At 53.0% G+C, this 22,876-nt stretch overlaps 1 protein-coding gene across 2 annotated transcripts in view; it reads left to right on the plus strand.

Moving 5' to 3' along the window:
* Positions 1-22,876, plus strand: part of SDK1 (sidekick cell adhesion molecule 1) — a 982,307-nt gene that overhangs the window by 908,234 nt on the left and 51,197 nt on the right. For both annotated transcript variants that reach the window (XM_030933228.1, XM_030933229.1), the window contains 5 exons: positions 3,825-3,940; positions 6,009-6,195; positions 8,291-8,428; positions 18,614-18,775; positions 19,750-19,875. In XM_030933228.1, the coding sequence (XP_030789088.1) occupies positions 3,825-3,940; positions 6,009-6,195; positions 8,291-8,428; positions 18,614-18,775; positions 19,750-19,875 (729 nt within the window). The remainder of the gene's footprint in view (positions 1-3,824; positions 3,941-6,008; positions 6,196-8,290; positions 8,429-18,613; positions 18,776-19,749; positions 19,876-22,876) is intronic.

The raw sequence follows: 22,876 nt of genomic DNA on the forward strand, positions 1-22,876 counted from the left end.
TGTCTCAAATCTTCCCTGTTATTTAAGGATCAGCCAGATGTTCTGCTTTCCAGGAAATACCCACATCCCCAGCTGGGCATGCTCTCTGGGCCCCTGACCCTGTCCTCACACTCCGCCTGGCACCGTGATTATTGTGATGCATGTCCCTCTCTGGTCAAACTTGTCTTTCACATCTGGTGTCCACCTATCCCTCAGCCCCAGGCCTAGACCCTGGTTAATATTCAGGAAGATTTTGGCAGCATTAGGCTGAGATAACAAACAACCTCCAAGCCTCAAGGGCTGGTCCTGCCAGCGGTGCTTCTACCTGCCGTTTTCGTCCCAAGACTTTGGCTGGGGAAGAAGCCCCCGTGTGACTGCCAGCCTCAGGGCTGCTTTAAGAGAAGGTTGCAGGTCATGTGACTCTCCAGAAAGTGACTCATTTGGTCATGTGGGGCGAGAGGGGAACATATGCAGTCCTCCCTCAGTTGGAGCGACCACCAGTCACGGGGCCATGTCACTGTCCCCAGATCAGATGGATGACCTTCCACCTGGTGGCCGGTGAATGTTTTATATGAGTTGGTGCAGGCTGAATGAATGAGCATCATTCTCCCTGCAGAGTTAATTCCTATAGCTCTGAAAACTTTCCCTCACTCTCTGAGGCCTCCATTGCTCCACCAAGTGGCATGTAGAACCATTTGTTTTTTCTCCTGAGGTTTGAGCCACACCAGTGCCTGTCCAGCTGCCTTACCTTTAGCAGAGGTTCTTAAACCCTGAGGTGAGGGGGCTGCAGCCCAAGCCTGCCATGCAGGGCCCAGGTTCGCCTTGGGTCTGGTGGGACGTGGAGGTAGAACCATGAGCTGCTGGTGCTCACCTCCCACCAGCAAATTAAGACTAAGTCAGGGCAGCCACTGTGTCCCAGCGGCTGCTTTTGTTCCAGCTGAAGCTCACTGGCCACTTAGGGACAACGAGCCCAGGGAGGCTGGGTGAGGCGACAGAACGCTGTCCTTGCTGCTGCTTGGGGCTTGGCTGTAGCCTCCAGCCCACCCCTTCCCACAGAGACAGGAGACCCCGGGAGAGCCATGCCATAGCCTGGCTCAGCCCTCAGCACCCAACCAGGCAAGGCCATCCAAGCAATCAGCCACAATTCCAGAACATTTCAGAAATGTCAGGAATTCCACAATGGCTGTCAGGTGAGGGACCCTCCAGAAGTCCTGAAAGCTTATCTCTCATTGCCTCAGCAAGATCCCTCTCCAAGGCTGCAGAGGCCCCCTGCCAGAGGACCCATCACAGCAAGGACCTGAGTCACTCATTTCCACGATGGCCTCGTGGCCTGAGCATGAGACCCCAGAGAAAACCCCAGCTTTGCACCTTACCCTTTAAATGCTGGTTGCAGGCCATCTACCTATCAGCAGATGCCGGCAACTGCTGGTCTAAAATGCTTTTTAAATTTTTCTTGTATTTTTTTTAATTTAAAGCTTCCAAGCTGGTATGTATGTCATCCTTACACTGCAAACGCTAAAGTGGGAAAATAAAAAGCGAACAACAATCAGATGCTCCGTGGCTCCCAGACTGCACACGCTTTGCCAAGAATGAGAGTTGCACCGGGCTTGTCAATAGCAGGGCCTTCCTGAAAGTCAGGTTCTCCTGTCAGGGTAGAGACCCAGCGGCTTTCAGGAGCCAAAAAATAAGTCTCCAAACCAACGTGCTTTGCTCAGTATTGACATATGTTTCTCTTTTCCCTGCTGGTGTCAATAAAAAATGCTTTGTTGCCTGCAGTAATTTTACGGTCCAGAAGCGCCTTGGTGCAGCATTGCTGGTGGGCACAGCAGTGCGGCTCAGCTGCCTGAGACAGGGCCAGGGGCCTTTGCCCAGTTCGTGTTCACCCCAGAGAAAGGGGCATGCAGGCCTCTGATTTCTGGGGGTTCACCTGGAGCTCACAGATTCCACCGGTTCCTACAGGCAGATATCCAAGTCCAGAGCTGTCCTGGGCGTGCTGAGTTTGACCATCTTTGCAAGGAAACCCTGGGGGTGTTATGGGGAGGTGGGGGGCCGATGTCTCACCGACTACCAGGTAATGGCCACACTCAATTTTGCCTTTCACATTTTAATTGTACAACAGTAATTTTGCAATGGAGTTGCCGATGGCAAACATGCAGAAGACATTAACTTTATTTATGTTTTGGATTATTAATGTGGCTGTTAAAATTCCTCCAGTTAGTTTTGATTGAATTGTTTTTTTGTGTGATTCTGTTGTTTAATGGAGCGGTAAATAAGAATTTCTGATAATGAGGCTGAGCGTCTGTCACAACAACCTGGTGTGAGCTATTAACATTTGCATTAACGGCAGGGTGGGCAGTGATAATATGGAAACCACACAGTTAGAACAAAATAAATAGTTGGTGTCAGGCTGCGTGGGTGTTAATTACTATTTTATTCTGCACTGGGGGGAGAGAGCAGAAAGTGGGGAGGGGGTGATGGGGAAGGGGCGAGTCCTGAGGTCAGTCTCTCCCAAGAAGGCCTCTCCAGAGAGCCGGGTGCTGGACCGTCTCCCTCGGACACGACTGTTTTATCGTCTCCATCAATGGTCCGTAAAAAGACTTGGTCAAAAGGCTACACTCCTGGGCCGCAGCCCCAGCCCCGGCTGCAGGCGGAGGGGAGTGCTCGACTGGCCTCTGCAGGAGCCAGGCCCCCGGCACAGCTGCCCTGGAGCTCCCCAGGGCCCAGCTCATGGACAGCTGGGAGAGCCCCAGTGGGAGGAGGGAGTAGCGGAGAATAGGCTGTCAAGAGGAAGTGCGCAGCGTGGAATTCAAAGATGGTGTGAAGCTGGCACGGGGCAGACAGGACGGAGATATTCTGGAATGCAGGCGTGTGCTCCCAATTCCCTATGACTGTGTGGTGAGGTGCAGAGGTGCAGCCACGCCTCTAATGGCAGTGTGGTGAGGTGCGGAGGCGTGGCCACACCTCTAATGGAGGTGTGCGGAGGTGCGGCCACACCATCCTCAGGTGTCCTTTGGTTTGCATGCACCATGTAGCCCTGCAGACGCAGACAATACCCCAGTGAGCTCCTCCCCAGGGGGAGCGAGGGGACTGGAGATGAAGACTGGATCCTCAGAATTTGAAGCCAGAGCTGGCCTCAGAGAGCAAGGTGCAGCCATGTTCTCAGACATTGGGTCTCCCTGTCCCTCTTGTAGGGACAACTCTGTGTGTCTGGACGAGCTTCATCTAGATGGGGTCTTCATAGCCAGGGATGCCTGAACCTGTCATGGCAACACAGCTATCTTTTCTCTAATCTCAATCAGGAATATCAGTGACAAAAACCACAACAGTCAGGAGTCCTGTGACTCCCTCGCGGACAGAGCCACGGTGACCCTGTTACGTCCCAGGCATTGCTGGGACCTCAAGTTAACATCCTCACCCACCAGTGCTTTGATCTCACAGCAGCCATCAGACCAGCCCCTAAGCCTGGTCAGGTATTAACCAAGAAGCACGTGGATTACGATCTCATACCTTTGGTTTCAAATACTCTGCTAACTGTATCTCGGTATAATCATTTTTCTGTGCAATTCTATATATTTTATTGTATGCATTTAAGAACATCGTATGGGAGGAAGGATTTGCAGTCTTCCCTGGCAAAAAAGGGCTGAGCGCTCTTGGGAGGGACTGCAGAGCCATGGATCCCAGGACATAACTGTCCAAGGCCTCCCAAGCCAGGGTGACGGCCCAGGGCAGAATCTCTCGTGTGGTTCCCAGCGGAATCAGGGCATGGGTGAGCCCTGTGGGCGTGTGGGCGAGGGTCCAGGCCAGCCCTGAATAAACAGCTTCTCTCCGTGTTGCTCTTTCCTCAGCCCCGGCCATGGCTCCGCAGAACGTGCAGGTGACCCCGCTCACGGCCAGCCAGCTGGAGGTCACGTGGGACCCACCGCCCCCGGAGAGCCAGAATGGGAACATCCAAGGCTACAAGGCAAGGCCCTCCCGTGCGGTTGCCTCCCCCGGCTCACTCGCGCACCCCTGGTTCACGTGGTCCTGCCCACTGCGTTGCCAGCAGCAGACCCCGCAGGCGCTCAGCCTGGAGAGCTGGGGCCCAAACATCGGAGCTTGGCTGGACCTGGCCTCTTAGCTGTGGTCACAGCTGCTTATGGGTGGAAGGCATCACGGGGAGTGGGGGCAGGCTCACTGTGCAGCTGGCTGTGCCCACCACAAAACAACCCAGGTTGGGGGCCCTCGTTCATCCAGCAGCTTCTCCCCACTCCGGGCGCGTGGCGTGGCTGGGGAACGCTTCCATTTCCTGGGCCCATTCTGGAGCCCCCAGTACACTGGCTGACAATAGAAGAACACAGGGCGCCTGGAAGAGACCAGGTTCCCCATCCCAGACATGTCCTTGGGTCACAGTTGGGCACTGAGCGAGTCCCTTGATTCGGTCGGTCCAGGGTGGGGCCCGCCAATCGCATTCCTCACAAGGTCCCAGATGTGAGGTCCCTGGGAACCCCGTTTTGAGAACCGCACATAATCACTGGAGGGTCTAGAGATGGGGAGAAAGAAAGGCAGCAGGCCATAGCAGGAGAGCTTCAAATGAGGAATCGTTATGCGGGGCTGGATTATCCAGGGGGCAGGAAGCGCCTAGCAGGGTCCCATCCCTGAGGCCTGGCCTTCTTGGAGAGTGCAGGGCCCGTAAGCATCCCGGGTCTGTGCCATGAAAACGCCCCCATCCTTCTCTGGAATAAATTCCCCTGTCTGTTCTGCCAGGGCCGAAGTCGATCAGTCATCAGATTCTGGGGGCTAGCCTCTCCTAATGACTATGGGACCAATTAAATGTCCATTTAAAGATGATTTTTGCAGGTGTGTTATGAAAATTAATACCTTCCTCCATGGCAGGGCTGTTTCAGTGATGAATGAGCTAATGGAGAACCCCATGAGCTTGGAGGCATGGCGCTATTTATGTATGTCCAAAATATGTTTTCTAATTTCCTTTATGATAAAGACATTGAACTTGGATATTGATCTCAGGTCAGCAAGGCCTGGGCGAGCAGAAGATCTTAGACAGTCAGTTCAGTGAGTAGAAGCCCGCTGCATCCTGCAGGGTGGAAATGAGTGCTGCTCATCTGCCAGGGCCTGCCCAGCAGGAGCGAGGCAGGCGGGTGTGCGCTCCAGGCTGCCGCCCCAAAGCCTCTGTGCTGCCTTTTCACATGGGCAAGCCGCTCTAACAGCCTGGCCCAGGTTTAGACCCACAGAGCCAAGGTCGGTCTTCTGATTGGTGGTGTCTTTAGGCAGCCTGGCTGGCACTGGCCGGAGGCAGCGGTGGTTTCCGGCCAGCTGTCTAGGGAAGCAATTCTGGCAACCTCTTTAAACCTTTGTGCTTGGGCATCAAGTTCAACTACAAGCACATAAAAGCTAGACAAGAGGAAATGGCACCCCAGAGGAATGAGGCCTTCCTAGCAGCCCTGAGCCCAACATGGTTCTCCTGCCTGTTATTTTTGATTGCTTTAATCTCCAAAGTATGTTGCCATATTGAGGAAAACTTAGATGTCGGCTCTGAACAAAATGTGGGAACACGTCGTAGGAGTTGGGGGCTTTGTTCTCTCCATAGCTCAGAGCACGGGGTGGACATGGGATGGCTTCCCTTCTCTCCAGAAGATGGGGGAGAGGGAGAGGCCAAAAAATCAAAACACCGACAGAGCTAGGTCTGCAAGGAAGGGCACGCCATCGGCAGCCGAAAGGAAGCTTCCCTTCCGTCCTCAGACCTCATCTTCAGCAGCACTTTGTTTCATGAGGCAGTGCTCATACCCTAGATGAACAGCAGGAAAATGCTAAACATCATCTCCCAAACAATATTAACAGCCAGGGGTCCCCGTCGGTGCACAGTAGCCTCAGCTTCTCCCTGATCCTCCGCGAGGGAGCCTGTCCACCTTCCCACCCAGGCACAGCTCGCCCCAGAACTCAGCTCACCCCCTCACTCTGACCTTACACTCAGTGGCCTCCCTTCCCGGAAGGCTTCCCCAGGGGCCACCCCAACATCTTGCTCTTCCTAACAGATTTACTACTGGGAGGCAGACAGCCAGAACGACACGGAGAAGATGAAGGTCCTGTTCCTCCCCGAGCCCGTGGTGAGGCTGAAGAACCTGACCAGCCATACCGAGTACGTCGTCAGCATATCAGCCTTCAACGCTGCTGGAGATGGGCCCAGGAGTGACCCCCGGCAGGGGCGCACCCACCAGGCCGGTAGGAGGAAGGCGGGTTTCCTTTGGGCAGGCCTCCTTGGACACGTGTTTTGAGAGCGCCAGCTCAGGTCCCCTCACACAGTGGTTCCTGGCCCACCCAGGCAGAAGGCAACAACTTTTGTGTAGCTGGGAGTTTCTGGATGGGCAGGACTGGGTTTGGCTCATTTGTTCTCCCCGTGCCTGGCCTCAGACTGGTTACACAGTGGCACTAAATAAATGTTAGGTGGGTTGGAGCAATGCATGTTTTTTTCCAGAGCCCTGGAGATTCAGAGGGGAGGAAGGGCTTTGAGTCTGCAGTGAGGTCCTCGTTCATAACTGACAGCATCCATTCCAGTTCCTCCAGGGAATGGAACTTCTCATCAGGGTTGCCTGATAGCGTGTCCAGATCTCTGGCGTGGGGGATCTCCTTGGGCAGCAAAGCCAGGCCACAGCAACGGGTGTTCCCCTGCGTTTCAGGGCCACAGACCACCCCTGGAGACTGCTCACTACGTGCATGCCGCAGGGCAGTCCCGAGGGCTCGGACAGGTGCCACGCTGCTCTGGCCTCATCTCCACGCACAGGGCGCAGCACCTGTTCTCAGCAGACCCCTCTTCCAGCACATCTGTTTCCTAGCAGGCTGAAGGATGGTTTGAAGCTGCTTGGCCTTGGGCTCTAGGGAGCTCTCCAAGGCCCTCTGTAGGATTCTGGAAGTCTGAGAGTACCAGGAGAGTGAGGTCTGGGAGACGTGGGCAGAGACGTAGGGCTCAGGGCCTTCCGACATCCCGTGGGCTCAGCCGACCCACAGACAAAGGACTCCAGGAATCAGGGCCCCTCGGCATCATACTCCCACGTGCTGACCACAACCAGGTTGCAAGGACCACTTCCTTTGGCTTCATCCAGTGCCCGCATCTGAGCTAGAAGGATGCGGGCAGACCTGTGGGCAGAGATGGGGGCAGGGCCATGTTGAGCACTGCTGGCCTGGCTAGGTCATAGCTACAGGATCCAGAGACTGGAGGGAGGGCAGAGAGGGAGCAGGGTAGGTGCCACTTCACAGGACACTTCTGAGCAGCGAGGGGTGCCGGGGTGAGGAGAGTAGGTCCCCATCTAGGCCGTCTAGTAGGGGCAGCCCTGGTACACGCCCACCTTACACGGCGCCCAGGCAGAGGGGGAGCTGCCAGCAGACTCCACATCACCCTGGCTACACACCTGACCTTCTTTTTTACTTTCTCTCTCTCTCTCTCTCTTTCTCTCTCTCTCTGTCTTTCTTTGTTGAGACAGTCTCGCTCTGTCGCCCAGGCTGGAGTGCAGTGGAGCGATCTCAGCTCACTGCAAGCTCCGCCTCCCAGGTTCACACCATTCTCCTGCCTCAGCCTCCCAAGTATCTGGGACTACAGGCGCCCACCACCACACCCGGCTAATTTTTTGTATTTTTGGTAGAGACGGGGTTTCACCGTGTTAGCCAGGATGGTCTCGATCTCCTGACCTCGTGATCCACCTGCCTCGGCCTCCCAAAGTGCTGGGATTCCAGGCGTGAGCCGCCGTGCCCAGCCACACCTGACCTTCTGTAGCGCTTAGGTGTTTCCACCAGCCACCTCCCTCCTCCAGATCCAGGGGGACACTCAGAGCTGGGAGAGTCTCGTGGGCAATTTCAGGTGCAGGAGCAGGGGGCGTCCTCCAAAACCCCCAGGCCTCTGAGGGAGAGACGAGGAGGGGTCAAGAGAAGCTTCATCCCTCACAGAGCTCCGTCTCTCCTGCAAAGAGCAGGACGAGAGCCTCTGGAATCCTCCAGCAGTTGCTAGAAAATGGAGCTCTCTGCGTTGCATTTTCTGTTTCCATCTATTCTTCATTTTTATGCCTCTGCCGTTTTGTCTCTCAAGCCCCTTTGTGTTTAAACACTGTCATTTTCTCTGCGCTTCTCGGGAGGGTCTGCGTTTCTGATTGATCCTCAGAAGTTCTGAGGTGATCAATAAATCTTTTCATTTTATGGCATTTAGGCTTTTACTGAGTTGAAAATAACATCTAATAACATTTTTTATTCTATACGGAGGCACAGACATGTATGTATATGATCTATAAAGGAGCATCCGTAAAAGTCACTTTGTGTTCTATTCTCCCAGCCCCTGGGGCCCCCAGCTTTCTGGTGTTCTCAGAAATAACCTCCACCACGCTCAACGTCTCCTGGGGTGAGCCTGCGGCGGCCAATGGCATCCTGCAGGGCTATCGGGTGGTGTACGAGCCCTTGGCCCCTGTGCAAGGTAAGACCTGGGGTTGGGGAGATGGGAGCGCGGGCCATGCCAGCGCCCAGCCCTCCACAGTCTACACACTGAGCCGCGCCTGACCACCTCTGAGGGCCAGGAGCCTTCTGGCGTCGGAAGTGGGGGGTTTTGGAATCTGAGCTGGAAGGGGCCAGAGCTGAGTGCATGGGGAGCAGGGACTCGCCAGCAGAGACCTGTGAGGAAAAGCTGAGCCAAGACCAGACCTCTGTGTTCTGAGACCAGAATGGCACTCTCCCGATGGAGCCGTGTCATATACGCTCTTGACCCTGTCTGTGTCACACCCAAGACATTCCTCTCCTGTTCCTCCCGGAATGTTTGTCCTGTGGTCGCCTACTGAGACCACCCAAGGTTCCGCTTGAAGCCACGCCCCGCAACACGGGCCTCCGGCTACCCTCAGCATCCTAGGAGGGACGCTGACGTCCCCGTGTCTTAGACAGTGTCCTGATGCTCCCCTCGCTCATCCGTCCCCTCAGCGGACATCTATGAAGCTCCCATTCTAGATGCTGGAAAAGCCAAGACCTGCTCCAGATGCTGGAATCGAAGGACCTGGGAAAGCCAGGATCTTGACTGGCTTGTTTATCAGGACCCTGGCTTTCCTGCGTCCAGGGCAGAGGTAACACACAGGTAATTAAACCAGCAAACAACAGCCTGAGCATGATCAATGCTCTGAAGGAAAGAGAGGAGGGTTAACACGAGAGGCTTAGGGAAGAGACCGGAGTGACAAGGGGCCAGACACACAAGAATCCCGGGGAAGGTCTTCCGACGGGAGGATCCGCCAATCCAGGGGCCCACGGTGGGCAGAGCTCGGGTGGTGCCAGTGGCTGGAGCTTGGTGAGTGGGTTGCGGACACTGCAGGCCACAGCACGTGGGGCTATGGCATATCCCACTGGAGAGTGAAGCGGGAGGACCAGACCTCCCCAAGACCCGGATCCCTCAGGCTGAATCCCCCGTCTCAGTGCCACGATGGAAAGAAGCTATCGATCATCTCCACACTTCGTAGATCAGCCAGAAACAGCCTCCAGAGAAGAGCAGGGAAGGTGTTTCCAACACAGAGGAGTTTGAGAGAGGCAATGGCAGGGGCTTGACAATGAGTGACAGGTGAAAACGGAAGGTGGAATGCAGGTGGCTCAGAGGAGAATGGGTGGCAGAGATTCTGTAGACCAGGGAGTGAGGAGGCCGGCCGGGGCTGTAGCATCATCCTACAGGAGAGCGGCGAGAAGGGGAACGGTGCGGGGGCAGGGGAGGAGGGATCAGATCAGGGGTGTGTGTTGAAGGTGGAGCTGGTGGGATATTGGCTGTGAAGCGGAGGAATGGGGATTGCGGGCAGGTGGCTCTGCCCTGCTGTGCACATGGCCTTTGCTCTGTACCTGTGGGGTCAGTGCACACCCTGCTCAGGTATTATTCCAGTGCCTTCTGTGTCCTCTCTCCTGCCATCTAGACACCAATGTGTCCACCAAAGATTCTGGTCTGGGAGGCACTTCTTTCTCACCACACTGGGGTGAAATACAAGTCCATCTGTCTCTGCCTTACGGCCCAGGGCAAGTTTCCCCCTGTAATATACACAGACAGACTGTAAAAATTATAGATTATTTAATATCTGGGAGGAAAAAATACAAGCAGCACATCAAAGAATATTGGCGCTCTGTTTAAAGCAGTGATAAAAGTTTCCTTTTAAAATAAGCACATTTACATGAAACAGGGAGTTGATTTGATGAAGAAAATTTAAGCACTAGATGTTTATTTCACCGAATCTCAGATGCCGTTCCCTGTAAGATTCATCGTTATTTTATGAAGTGCTCAGAAAGAAAAAATGCTCCCAAGAAACTAGGGCCCAATACTTTTGTATCATCAATTCTGAGCTGCATCCCAAATCAGAGATGTGAAAATTAAGAAAGAAAGAGAGAGAGAGAGAGAGAGAGAGAAAGGGAAAAAGGGAGAAAGGGAGAAGGGAAAGGGAAAGGAAGGGAAGGGAAGGGAAAGGAAAGGAAAGAGGGAGGGAGGGAGGGAGGGAGGGAAGGAAGGAAGGTCCCACCTTAGACAATCGATGGACTCTGGTAAATAACAGTACAGGTGAGATGTGGGTGTGGTTTTTGAACTGGCAGAGAGGGCACAGGAGGGACATGGATTTAGTATGGTAGCTTCAAGGGCGACCAGGATCTGTCGTGACCTTCCGAGAAACCCAGCTCCTGCGCCACAGGGCCTGGACGAGACTGCCTTCGAGGTCCCACAGCAGAGGCCCAGAAGCAGGCATGCCCATTGCTCTCGCTTGTCGTGCAGGGAGAAACAGAATTTTGGAGATACACACAGGTTCCATGAGCCTGTGTTACAAATGCCTTTTCAAGGGTCATAACCAACGAGAACCATTCAAATGAGAAATGATTGTGAAAGCATCACAGTTCTGATTAACCTACGAGTCCTTCCTAATCAAAGACAGCTCAGGTTTTCCCACTCTTCTTCAAATAAGTAACTGGTTCTGCTCCCTAGTCTTCTGTGTTAATGGATTTGCAGAATCTCTCTGGAAACTCCATGGTGTGTGCCTCTGGGCTTCTCTCCTGGGCTGCTACTCTTAGTCTGGTGAGAAAGTACTTCATGGGCCGGGCTCAGTGGCTCACGCCTGTAATCCCAGCACTTTGGGAGGCTGAGGTGGGCGGATCACGAGGTCAAGAGATCGAGACCATCCCCACCAACATGGTGAAGCCTTGTCTCTACTAAAAATACAAAAACTGACCGGGTGCAGTGGCTCACGCCTGTAATCCCAGCACTTTGGGAGGCCGAGGCGTGTGGATCACGAGGTCAGGAGTTCCAGACCAGCCTGACCAAGATGGTGAAACCACGTCTCTACTAAAAATACAAAAAATTAGCCGGGCATGGTGGGTGGCACGCACCTGTAATCCCAGCTTCTCCAGAGGCTGAGGCAAAGAATTGCTTAATCTTGGGAGGCGGAGGTTGCAGTGAGCCGAGATCACGCCACTGCACTCCAGCCTGGGCAACAGAGCGAGACTCCAGCTCAAAAAATAAAAAAAAAAAGGAAAAGGAAAAAGAAAAAGAAAACAAAAATTAGCTGGGCATGGTGGCATGAGCCTGTAGTCCCAGTTACTCGGGAGGCTGAGGCAGAAGAATGGCTTGAACCCAGGAGGTGGAGGCTGCAGTGAGCTGAGATCACGCCACTGCACTCCAGCCTGGTGACAGAGTGAGATTCTGTCTCAAAAAAAAAAAAAAAAAAAGTACTTCATTTCAGGCAAGGCCATTCCATGGGTCATTACCCAGTCGGAAGTACCGCACAGGGGCCTCGATGCGTTGGTTCCCCTCCTCTCACGGGGCCTCGATGTATTGTGTCCCCTTCTCACAGGGGCGTCAATGTGTTGGTTCCCTTCCTCTCACAGGGGCCTTGATGTCTCGGGTCCCCTCCTCTCACTGGGGCCTCAATATATTGTGTCCCCTCCTCTCACAGAGGCCTCGATGTATTGTGTCCCCTCCTCTCACTGGGGCCTCGATGTATTGTGTCCCCTCCTCTCACTGGGGCCTCGATGTATTGTGTCCCCTCCTCTCACTGGGGCCTCGATGTATTGTGTCCCCTCCTCTCACAGGGGCCTCGATGTATTGTGTCCCCTCCTCTCACAGGGGCCTCGATGTATTGTGTCCCCTCCTCTCACAGGGGCCTCGATGTATTGTGTCCCCTCCTCACAGGGGCCTCGATGTGTTGGTTCCCCTCTCACAGGGACCTCGATTTGTTGGGTCCCTCCTCTCACAGGGGCCTCGATGCGTTGGGTCCCCTCCTCTCACAGGGGCCTCGATGCGTTGGGTCCCCTCCTCTCACAGGGGCCTCGATGTGTTGGTTCCCCTCCTCTCACAGGGGCCTCGATGTCTTGGGTCCCCTCCTCTCACAGGGGCCTCGATGTGTTGGGTGCTCCTCTCTCTGTACTTTCACTGCCCTAAAATTGCTTCTCGGCTCCTACCAAACCTTCCTCCCAGCCCAGTCTCCCAGAGACAAGACCTGACACGCCTGGCTTCCCTTATGTTTCCAATGTTGCCGTTTTTTGTTCGTTTCATGACAGTGTTTGCCTCACTGGGAAACTGAAAGCATTCGGAAGATTTTTAGACGTCCTGCTCACACAGGCATTCTGTGTTCTCGCTATACCCAGGCACCCCCCGGGTATAATCACAGCGACAAGTGATGTTGGTTGAGCTCCCATCAGGCACTGTGCTAAGTACTTAATATCCACTATCTCCAGATCCTCAGAACAGCTCTACATTGTGGCTGCAGCTTTTCTTCTCCTCCTGCAGACAAAGAGATTGGGCTCAGAGCCACAGAGATGTTTGCCCAAGGCCTGCGTTTCGAAAATGATGAAGAGGGTTGGGATTTGAACCCAGGTGTTCTGAGTCCAGAGCCAAGGCCTAAACTGCTCCATGGTGGGTTAGAAAGCGTCTGGAGCACTTGTGTGTCTGAAAGTAAATGTGAAGGTGAACTTCAGAGATGGGGCATGAGGAGGACTCACTAAAGCATTTTATATTCTAGACAAATCATTGGCTGCACGGCCGAGTGTGGGGCCTGTCACGCCCCTGGATGACAACAGGTGGAGTCACTTTAGTCACACCCATTTTCGCCTCTTTTCACAAATAACAAGACTGTCCTGTCACCAGCCTTATCTCTTTTGTCTGTTGCGAAGGGCTGGTTCCTTCAGCCTGGATTTTCCGGGCTTTGCAACCAAGGCAATGTGCTCGGAGATTACAGCGAGAGGGTATCAGCGCTGTCCTGCTTCAGGGCTCCCTCCTTGGCTCTGCAGGGTGAGGGGTGGCCAGGATCTCAGCAGAAACAGCTTCATCAGACCTCCCCGGGTGTCAGGAAGAACAAGCCGTGCAGACCCCCCATGTTTGGGCTTGTTGGGGGCTTGGGCACGTTCGAGACTTCTGATTCCTTCACATCAGTCAAGCGGCGGATCCAGGTGTGGGCTGCCCAGTGGTGCTGGTGACATGAGGCGTCCAGCCCCCACGCAACGGCCTTGTACAGCTGTCTCTAGACATGACACCTGGCTCTGACTAAGCCATGGGGCCCCCACTGGGGTCTTTCCTGCCCCAACACCATCAGGCTGCAGGCACCATCTGCCATGGTCTGACTCCAGCCGGGATGAGCCTGAGTGTGGCTGTAGGTTCCAGACCCCTCCTGGCTTCTCCCTCGGGCAGGACTCAGCAACCCTGTACCCCCTGGCGCCACCCAGGTGGACCTCATGGCTGCCTGGGGAAGGCCCTGCTCACCATGAACGCCAGCAGAACCTCGGGACCCTGGCACTCGCCTTCCTCCCCTGATGGTATTGGCCAAAACCCTGGCTCGCCAAGACAGTAATCCCAGGCCTGTCCAGCGAGCCATATCCCACAGCCACACACCCCAAAAGAAGAATGTGGACCAAGAGAGGATGGCAGATCAGACTCACTGAGTCAGCCTGTATCTCATCTGGGGGCCGGAGCAGTGGCCTCTGATGAAGATTCCCAATTGGTGGGTGATGAAGGTAGAGGGGGCAGAGGTGGAAGGGCCCATTGTTCACTTCTCCTGAGTCCGGGCCTGTGGGCAGAGTCCCCTCACACCGACTCTGTGCTGGGCTACAGGACTCGCTTTAGCCAGCGGGACAACAGCTGTCGTGAGGCAAGCGGATTCAAAAGCGTTTGCACCTGGGAGGCACCCTGGTCCTCCTGCTGCCCTTGGAACCCAGCCACTATGTGAACACACCTGGGCTGGCCTCTGGGGTGACAGCCACCCATGGCCCAGCATGAGAGAGGGGCCACCTGGGCCAGCCAACTCCTGGTGAGACTCACTGTGTGACTGCAGACACACGCTGAGTCCAGTGCAGGCCAGCCCGGCCAAAGGACTGCCCCGTGGGACCGGGAGCTGGTTCAGTGGTGGTGGTTTTGAGTCACTCGGTTCTGGAGTGGTTTGGTGCATGAGAAGTACAGCGAGTGAGGAGTCCATGCTGATCACGGAGCACCTGTTATGCGGTTTTAGACAACAGTCAGAGTTGGGGTCCTGACTCTCAGCTGGGCACTCCCACTTATCCTCCCTATGCCCCACTCCTCACCGTGGTCCTATGAGGTAAGTGCCGCCAACCTCAGACCAGAGGAGGAAACTGAGGACTCTGCAGAGACCACATGCCCTGCTCAGCCTCACACAGGGAGCAAGCAGTGGGGTTCAGACTCACTCCCATCCCAGTTCCTGCATTCTCTCTTCCTCCCAGCTGACTCTGCAGATTTCACAATCTGCCTTGGCAGGACCATGGTTCAGGAAGCACTCATCCTGGCGGCTGCTCTGCCTGCAGGCGTTTCTGAGCTTCTTGGCCTGCTGGGGCTGGAGAAGGGAGGAAGTGAACTCTCTGTTAAATGTGGGAGGATGCCGGGATAGCCTGAAAAGGGCCGCAACGCCACACGATGGAGTGTGGCCAAGGCCAGGGTGGTTGAACAGAAAGCAATGACTAGGAAAAAGAGCAGCTTCGTGCACCCCGTGGAGGTCACACTGTGCAGCCCTCACTGCCCTGCACCTCCACACCTGGACCGGCCTCGCCCCACGGCCGCTGCTCTCTCACCCGGAGGGGCGGCGCTCCTGTCTGCTCCTCCCGGAGGTCCCCAGGAGACAGCTGTGCCTGCATGGGGTCTCTGAAAAAATCCGGACCCTCACCCCTTCACTGTTGCATCAGGATTCCCCACAGGGAAGCACAAAAGTGGTAACTGGACCTCCCTGTGACTTTCAATATTTTACATGCTCCTGGAGTCTGTGTGTGTCCCAGAGAAACGGTTGCAAACACAGTGAAACATCAGACGTCCTTGATTTGGGCTGGAATTATATTCACTTGCTGTGGTCGTGGTGGTTCTCTTATAAAGACTGCCACAAAATGATCCATATGTTTATATTTGTGTGTGTGTGTGTGTGTGTGTGTGTGTGTGAATTGCTACCTACTTGAAGTATATTGTGAGGACAAAATATTTTAAAATGTGGTAAAGATAGTTACAAAGTAAACAGTGATCTCACCTGGTAGGGGCTCTGTAGGGTCGTCTGACCTCTTTCCATGCCTCCTCACCCAGAACCAGGGCTGTGCCTGGGGCAGACATCTGCAAACTCCTGGCCGGGCACTGACCGGTCAGCCCAAGGGAAGTAGAGGGCACAGCATTTACCCAGTACTAGCAGCTCCTCTAGTCACTCCACTGGGAACACAGTCGTGGCTCATCCTGTGTGCTGGGCAGAGCCCAGGGCCGTCCCCGTCACCTAGGGAACACTCCTGGAACCCCTGAGGCATCACATTGTCCAGAGCACCAGGCCACCTGGAGCACCACACCACCCAGAGCGTCACACCACCTGGAGCATCACGCCACCTGGAGCATCATACCACCCACAACATCACACCACCAGGAGCACCAGGCCACCTGGAGCATCACACCACCTGGAGCACCACACCACACACAGCATCACACCACCTGGAGCACCAGGCCACCCGGAGCATCACACCACCTGGAGCACCACACCACCCAGAGCATTGCATCACCCAGGGTGCCACACCACCCACAGCACCACACCACCTGGAGCGCCAGGCCACCCAGAGCATTGCATCACCCAGGGTGCCACACCACCTGGAGCACCAGGCTTCCCAGAGCACCAGGTCACCTGGAGCAGCATGACGCCTAGAGTGCCAGGTCACCTAGAGCACCAGGCCACCCGGAGCACTAGGCCACCCAGAGCATCACACCACCCTGAGCGCCAGGCCACTCGAGCACTGAGCCATGTACTTGGGAATCCGATTTTATGGCAGAGCTATTTTTACATGTTTTAAAATGTTTTAAATGGTGGTGGTTTATGGGATTGTACCCTGAGGCTTTGCAGTGCGGGGCATGGTTTAAAAATTGATTAAATAAATAAAATTCTGACACACCTGAGATGGGGAGAAGGTCAGGCTGGCTCTGCCTCCTATTGGGATAGAATTTACAAAATCTGTTCCTGGGTTTGTTTTTGCTCCAGGGAGAAGGAAGGCATTTTTAACAACAATGGAAACAAAACAAAACAAAAAAACAGTTGCTCCCTAGAATCACTTTACATTGGACAGGACCCAGTTTGTGTGCTGACGACAGTCACTGTGTGCACAAACTGTCATCCTCGTCACCTTTCTGAGCAGTGGAAGGTCAGGGTCAGGCTCTGGAAAACCCAGATTTGGAGGGTCACTCAAAAGTAGCCAAAATTGGCCCCAGGCATGGTGGCTCACACCTGTAATCCCAGCACGCTGGGAGGGCGAGATGGACGGATCGCTTGAGGTCAGGAGTTCAAGACCAACCCAGCCAACATGGTGAAACTAAAAATACAGAAATTAGCATGGTGGCATGCGCCTGTAATCCCAGCTACTCATGAGGCGAAGGCAGGAGAATCACTTGAACTCAGGAGGCGGAGGTTGCAGTGAACTGAGATCGCACCATTGTACACCAGCCTGGGCAGCAGAGTGAGACTCCATCTCAAAAAAAAAAAAAAAAAAGGCAGCCAAAATAATTTGGAAGAAAATGATTTAGCTGAATATATGTTTGATAAAAGGAATAATATGAAAACACTGAACCAGCTAGAAGGTATTTTGGAGATTTTTAGGATAAGGGAAATTTGCTTTGATGAAAGATGGACCTGTTTTGTAGGAGGAAGGCACTTTGTTCTCTTCTGAAGTGGAGGTGACCAGGATATTCCAGGTGCTGACTAGAAGCACATGGCCCTCCTGCACCAAGGGCAGCCGTTTCTCAGGGCTGACAGCAGGAGGACAGGGCTGGGCAGGTGGACCCAGGATGGTGGGTGCCACTCACCGAGGGCAGGTCTTCTCAGGGATGCTCCTTGGAAAATAAGCTCTGCCAATCAGTCCATCCTGGAAGTACCATATCTTGATATCCTCCTTTAAGAGCTGCCTGGTAGAGATAAATCTATTGAAAGTTCTGAGAAGTCTGGCAGTTGAGAGAACTTGTCTAACTTTTTTTTTTTAATGCATCATTTGCAAACTTGTTTAACCAAAGAACTTTGTTTTTCCTTCTGGAAAATGCTGCGTATGTGAAATTTTCAGTATTTATCCTCTCTCCCAAAATGTGAAATCTCCATTTTCTATTTCTAGGTAATACAACCAGCAAGACTTTTGCATGATCACTTGTTTGTAACGTCACATAGGTTTGAGTACTTTTGTCTCTTATGTTGCCATCGTCCTCTAAATCAAGGCATCAATACTTGTAGTGAAAACTTAATTTTTTTAATCCTTGCTTCAAGGTCCACAGATAAAGTTCTGATGACTCATTTGAGGCCCGTAGGTCACAAGTTGGCCAACCCAGGCAGGCTGCAGCTTCCTCATGGGGTCTAACTAGATGGAGTATCTTCCTAGGTCTTGTATACGCTCCCTGTATTAATCTGTTCTCACACTGCTAATAAAAACATACTTGAGACGGGGTAATTTATAAAGGAAGGAGGTTTAATGGACTCACAGTTCCACATGGCTGGGGAGGCCTCACAATCATAGTGGAAGGCAAAGGAGAAGCAAAGTCACGTCTGACATGGTGGCAGGCAAGAGAGCGTGTGCGGGGAACCTCCCATATGTAAAACCACCAGATCTCATGAGACTTATTCACTACCACAAGAACAGAATGGGAGAAATTGCCCCCATGATTCAGTTCTCTCCCCTGGCCCCACCCTTGACACCTGGGGATTATTACAATTCAAGGTGAGATTTGGGTGGGGACACAGCCCAACCGTATCACTCCCCTCCCTCGTGACTGTGTCCGGAAGCTTGCAGTCACCCTACAAGTGACACCGGACTTTGCACAGCTCAGAGCTAAGTGGGAAGGGACGTTCCCCAGAGTGTCCAACCTGGAGACTGGCAGGACCACCGCCCCCCACCCCACCCAGTTCCTCCCTCACACCATTCCTGAGACCGCAGCGTCCCCCTTTTGTGTTGTTCTTTTCTTTGTCAGCACCCACTTATCAAGCTTAAGCTCTAATTACACTTATCTGTGCTGAAAATTGGCTATTATCACCACGTAAACTCCTCCTAGTTGTAAGAAATACTTCCTTAGCAAACCGCGGGGACCGCTTTCCTTGTTATCAGCAACAGAACAGACGGTGCACAGTTGCTTCTCCAGGCTGAACCCCCTTCTTTCCTTTGCTTCTGGCGGCTGCAGGGGTGAGCAAGGTAGTGACTGTGGAAGTGCGAGGGAACTGGCAGCGCTGGCTGAAGGTGCGGGACCTCACCAAGGGGGTGACCTATTTCTTCCGTGTCCAAGCGCGGACCATCACCTACGGGCCCGAGCTCCAAGCCAATGTCACAGCCGGGCCAGCCGAGGGTAAGTGGGACTCCAGGGGCAGACGATGTCAATTGCAACCTTAGCTTCCCGTCTCCTGCTTCACTGAGCTGGGATCCGTCGACATGCTCAGCAAGGAGATGCAGGTGGCTGAGAGCTGGCATCAAATCGGTGATGTCTGGGGAACATGGACGTCTTCAAAAGCACATGTCAACATGGACTTTGCAGGTGGACTTGTTACATCTGTGAGCAAATTCTTAAATATTCAGCATGTAAAGTTTTAGTTGTTTTTTTTTTTTTTTTTTTGGAGAAATCTTAAGAGAAAAATAACTGAATTTGGCATTTGAAATAAATCAGAACATTTTAAAGTTTTCCAGGTCATGGGGAAGAAGCATGTAACTTCCCGCTTACCCAACTGTTCTGTCCTTTGTTTAAAGACAAGAAGGCGTGGGCGGCAGAACTGGCGTTCAGGGAGTGCCGCTTAGTCCCGGGCACAGTGCGGGGCGCCCTGCATGCGCCAGCTCTTTCCTGCCCTCTTCAGGTTTTTTTGTTGTTGTTGTTTGTTTTTTGAAACAGGGTCTCACTCAGTCACCCAGGCTGGAGTGCAGTGGCATGATCACGGCTCACTGCAGCCTCAACCTCCCCGGGCTCAAGTGATCCTCCTGCCTCAGCCTCCCGAGTAACTGGGCTACAGGCGTGCATAACCACACCTGGCTAATTTTTTTGTATCTTGTAGAGACGGGTTTTCGCCATGTTGCCCAGGCTGGTCTCAAACTCCTGGGCTCAAGCGATCCACCTGTCTCAGCTTCCCAAACTGCCGGGATTACAGGTGTGAGCCACCATGCCTGGCCTTGCCTCCCTGTTTTTAAGATGAAAAACCATGGCTGTGTGAGGCTAAGTAACCTGCCCAGACACTCTGCAGCCTCGACCAGTCTGACCCCCCCTGTGAAATCTTACACAGTGGGATGTGAGCCCCCCGGAGCTGATGCCTCACCTATCTTTTCTTTATCCCGCAGGGTCCCCAGGCTCGCCTAGAGATGTCCTGGTCACCAAGTCCGCCTCTGAACTGACGCTGCAGTGGACTGAGGGACACTCCGGCGACACACCCACCACAGGCTACGTCATCGAGGCCCGGCCCTCAGGTAGGGTGGCAGGCCCCACAAACGGGGTCTCAGCCCAGCTGACGGCAATGCTTCTAAGACTGTGGCTGGGGCTTCCATCCCTTTCTCTTTCAGCATTTTCCCCCAACAAAGCTGAGACCACCAGGGCGGTTTTGCTGAAAGAAGATGTTCGTGGCTCACTCACCTCCCCCCAGTTTTCATAGTCACAGCTGTGCCGTTCACCTTAAGGGCATTCGTTTTGGGATGTTTTAGCCCCAGGACACTTACTTAGGATGATAATGGTTATTCCTAGAAACAGGTGAATGAGAACATAGGGACATTAAAAGGCATTTTCAAACTCATCCGTGAGTGTTTTCAGGGACCCATGTCAGGGTTCTAAATGTTTTCAGCCGAGATGGAAAGTGTCGTGCTTGTTTCTGATAATACGAAGATTCTTATTAATAGCAAAAGCGACACATCGTTTGCTTCATTTTTTTAGGCTTCCGAAAATGATGTTTAAGATCCATTTCCAGCCCTATTCACCAGCAGAATTTGTTTCATCTTTCCTTCCATTTGCCTTTAATAACTGAGGATGGGCATTATTGGGAAATGAGTTTCTGATCAGGTGTGTCGGATATGACTGCTGGGAGCTAGAGGGTATCGCCTAACACGGAGAGCACGGACCAGCTCCAATATGACCTTCAGATGGTTGCACAGTTAATCATGAACATCTGAGCATGAAAATATGTAATGTGTCAGGCACACTATTCAGGAAGCGAGCCATCAAACCCTGCCTGCCAGAGGGACCACGGTGCTCGGAACTGCTTTAGTCTAATATTTAAAGAGGCTATTAGACCAAAAGGAAAGACCCCAAAGTTACCTCTGTCACTGTGTCAGCACACGCATTCCCTGCTCCCCCACCAAATTGCTTTTGAAAGATTATTAGTTACAAGTGCCTTCTAGAAACTTCTTTATTTTATTATTTATTATTATTTTTTTGAGACGGAGTCTCACTCTGTTACCCAGGCTGGAGTGCAATGGCGCAATCTCAGCTCCCTGCAACCTCCGCCTCCCGGGTTCAACCAATTCTCCTGCCTCAGCCTCCTGAGTAGCTGGGATTACAGGCACCCACCATCATGCCCGGCTAATTTTTGTATTTTTAGTAGAGAGGGGGTTTCACTGTATTGGCCAAGCTGGTCTCAAACTCCTGACCTCAAGTGATCTACCCGCCTCGGCCTCCCAGAGTGATGGGATTACTGGCCTGAGCCACCACGCCTGGCCTCCTTCTAGAAACTTCTAAGGAGAAATTTATTGCCTAAGTGCGAAAAAGCCAAAGGCAATATGAACATTTCTTTGACCCAAGAACTCAGAAATCCCGACGTGCTCCCCTGGGGGACCCTGAGAGTATCTTTTGAGCAGGGCGTCTGTCCTGTTGCGGATACAGAGGGTCCTGAGTTGGTAAAGGATGTGAGTTGAGCAGTGGTCACTGCCTGTAAAAGCCCATGGCCCCTCGCACAGCCAGCTGGCCCTTTACTAATGACTTTGATTAAAGAACACTCTCAGAGATTGACAGGAGCTGAGATGTGTGGGGTCTGGGGCCAAATTGAGGCTTTGTGGTGGCCAAGAGGGAGGGGGCCAGTGACAGGGAGCAGCCCAGACTTAAGAAACCACTTCAGACACTTTCCTCCCCATATCCAGGGAAAGCACTGATTTCTTCATCAACTCTTCCAGCCTGGGTGACAGAGCAAGGCTCCGTCTCAAAAAAAAAAAAAAGGCTGGGCATGATGGCTCACACCTGTAATCCCAATACTTTGGGAGGCCGAGGCAGGCGGATCATGAGGTCAGGAGATTGAGACCATCCTGGCTAACACGGTGAAACCCCGTCTCTACCAAAAATACAAAAAAAAAATTAGCCAGGCATGGTGGCAGGTGCCTGTAGTCCCAGCTACTCGGGAGGCTGAGGCAGGAGAATGGCGTGAACCCGGGAGGTGGAGCTTGCAGTGAACCAAGATGGTGCTACCTCACTCCAGCCTGGGCAATAGAGCAAGACTCTGTCTCCAAAAAGAAGTTTCTAGAAGATACTTGTAACTAATAATCTTTCAAAAGTAATTTGGTGGGGAAGAAGGGAACCAGTGCCCTGACACAATGACAGATGTAACAAATAGAATTCAGGAGATCCAGGGGTTCACAGATAGAATTCAGGAGATCCGTGAGGTTGGATGGGGGAAAATACACATTTTCTTTTCACTGATCTCTAACTGGAATTTGGCATTTCCTTTAACTATGGATGCAGGCCCATTCATTATCCAGGGCTGCCATAGCAAAGTCCCACAAACTAGGTGGCCTCCACAACAGACATGGGTTGTCTCATGGTTTTGGAGGCTGGAAGCCCACAGTCAAAGTGGCAGCAGGGCGGGCTCCTCCTGAGGCTGTGAGGGAGAATCTGTTTCCTGTAACCTGTCCCCCAGCTTCTGGTGGTTATGGGCCATCCTGGGTGATCCGGGGCTGACAGGTGCTTCACCCACCTCTGCCTTCATCTTCCCATGGTGATCTCCCTGTAGGTGTGTCTGCATCTCAGTTTTATGTTTTATGAGGACGCCAGTCACACTAGACTGGGAACCCACCTACTCCAGCAGGACTTCATCCTAGCTAATTACATCCACAACTACCCTATTTCCAAATAAGCTCATTCGGAGGTATTGGGGTTTAGGACTTCAACATATGAATTTGCAGTGGGGGGCAGGGACATAATTCTACGCATAATATAGCTAAGAAACCACATAACTCATAGCAGGACCTGTGACACTTCCAGCAATACTTTCATATGACCTCCCAGCCACTGCAGATATTTCACGACGCTGTTTGGACGTGTCCTTACGTTGAAATCACAGTCATTTGTAGACTCTCTGCTGGACCTTGTCGGCCAATGAGTCCATGAAGCGTAGACTTTTGAGTTGCGCTGGGATAACGGTGGCCGCAGGTCACCGAAATCCAGCTCTTCACGTGTCTTCCAGGGAACCATGTCACCAAACAAGTTAGTGCA

The sequence above is a fragment of the Rhinopithecus roxellana genome, chromosome 6, assembly GCF_007565055.1.
Source record: "Rhinopithecus roxellana isolate Shanxi Qingling chromosome 6, ASM756505v1, whole genome shotgun sequence".
Lineage (NCBI taxonomy): Eukaryota > Metazoa > Chordata > Mammalia > Primates > Cercopithecidae > Rhinopithecus > Rhinopithecus roxellana.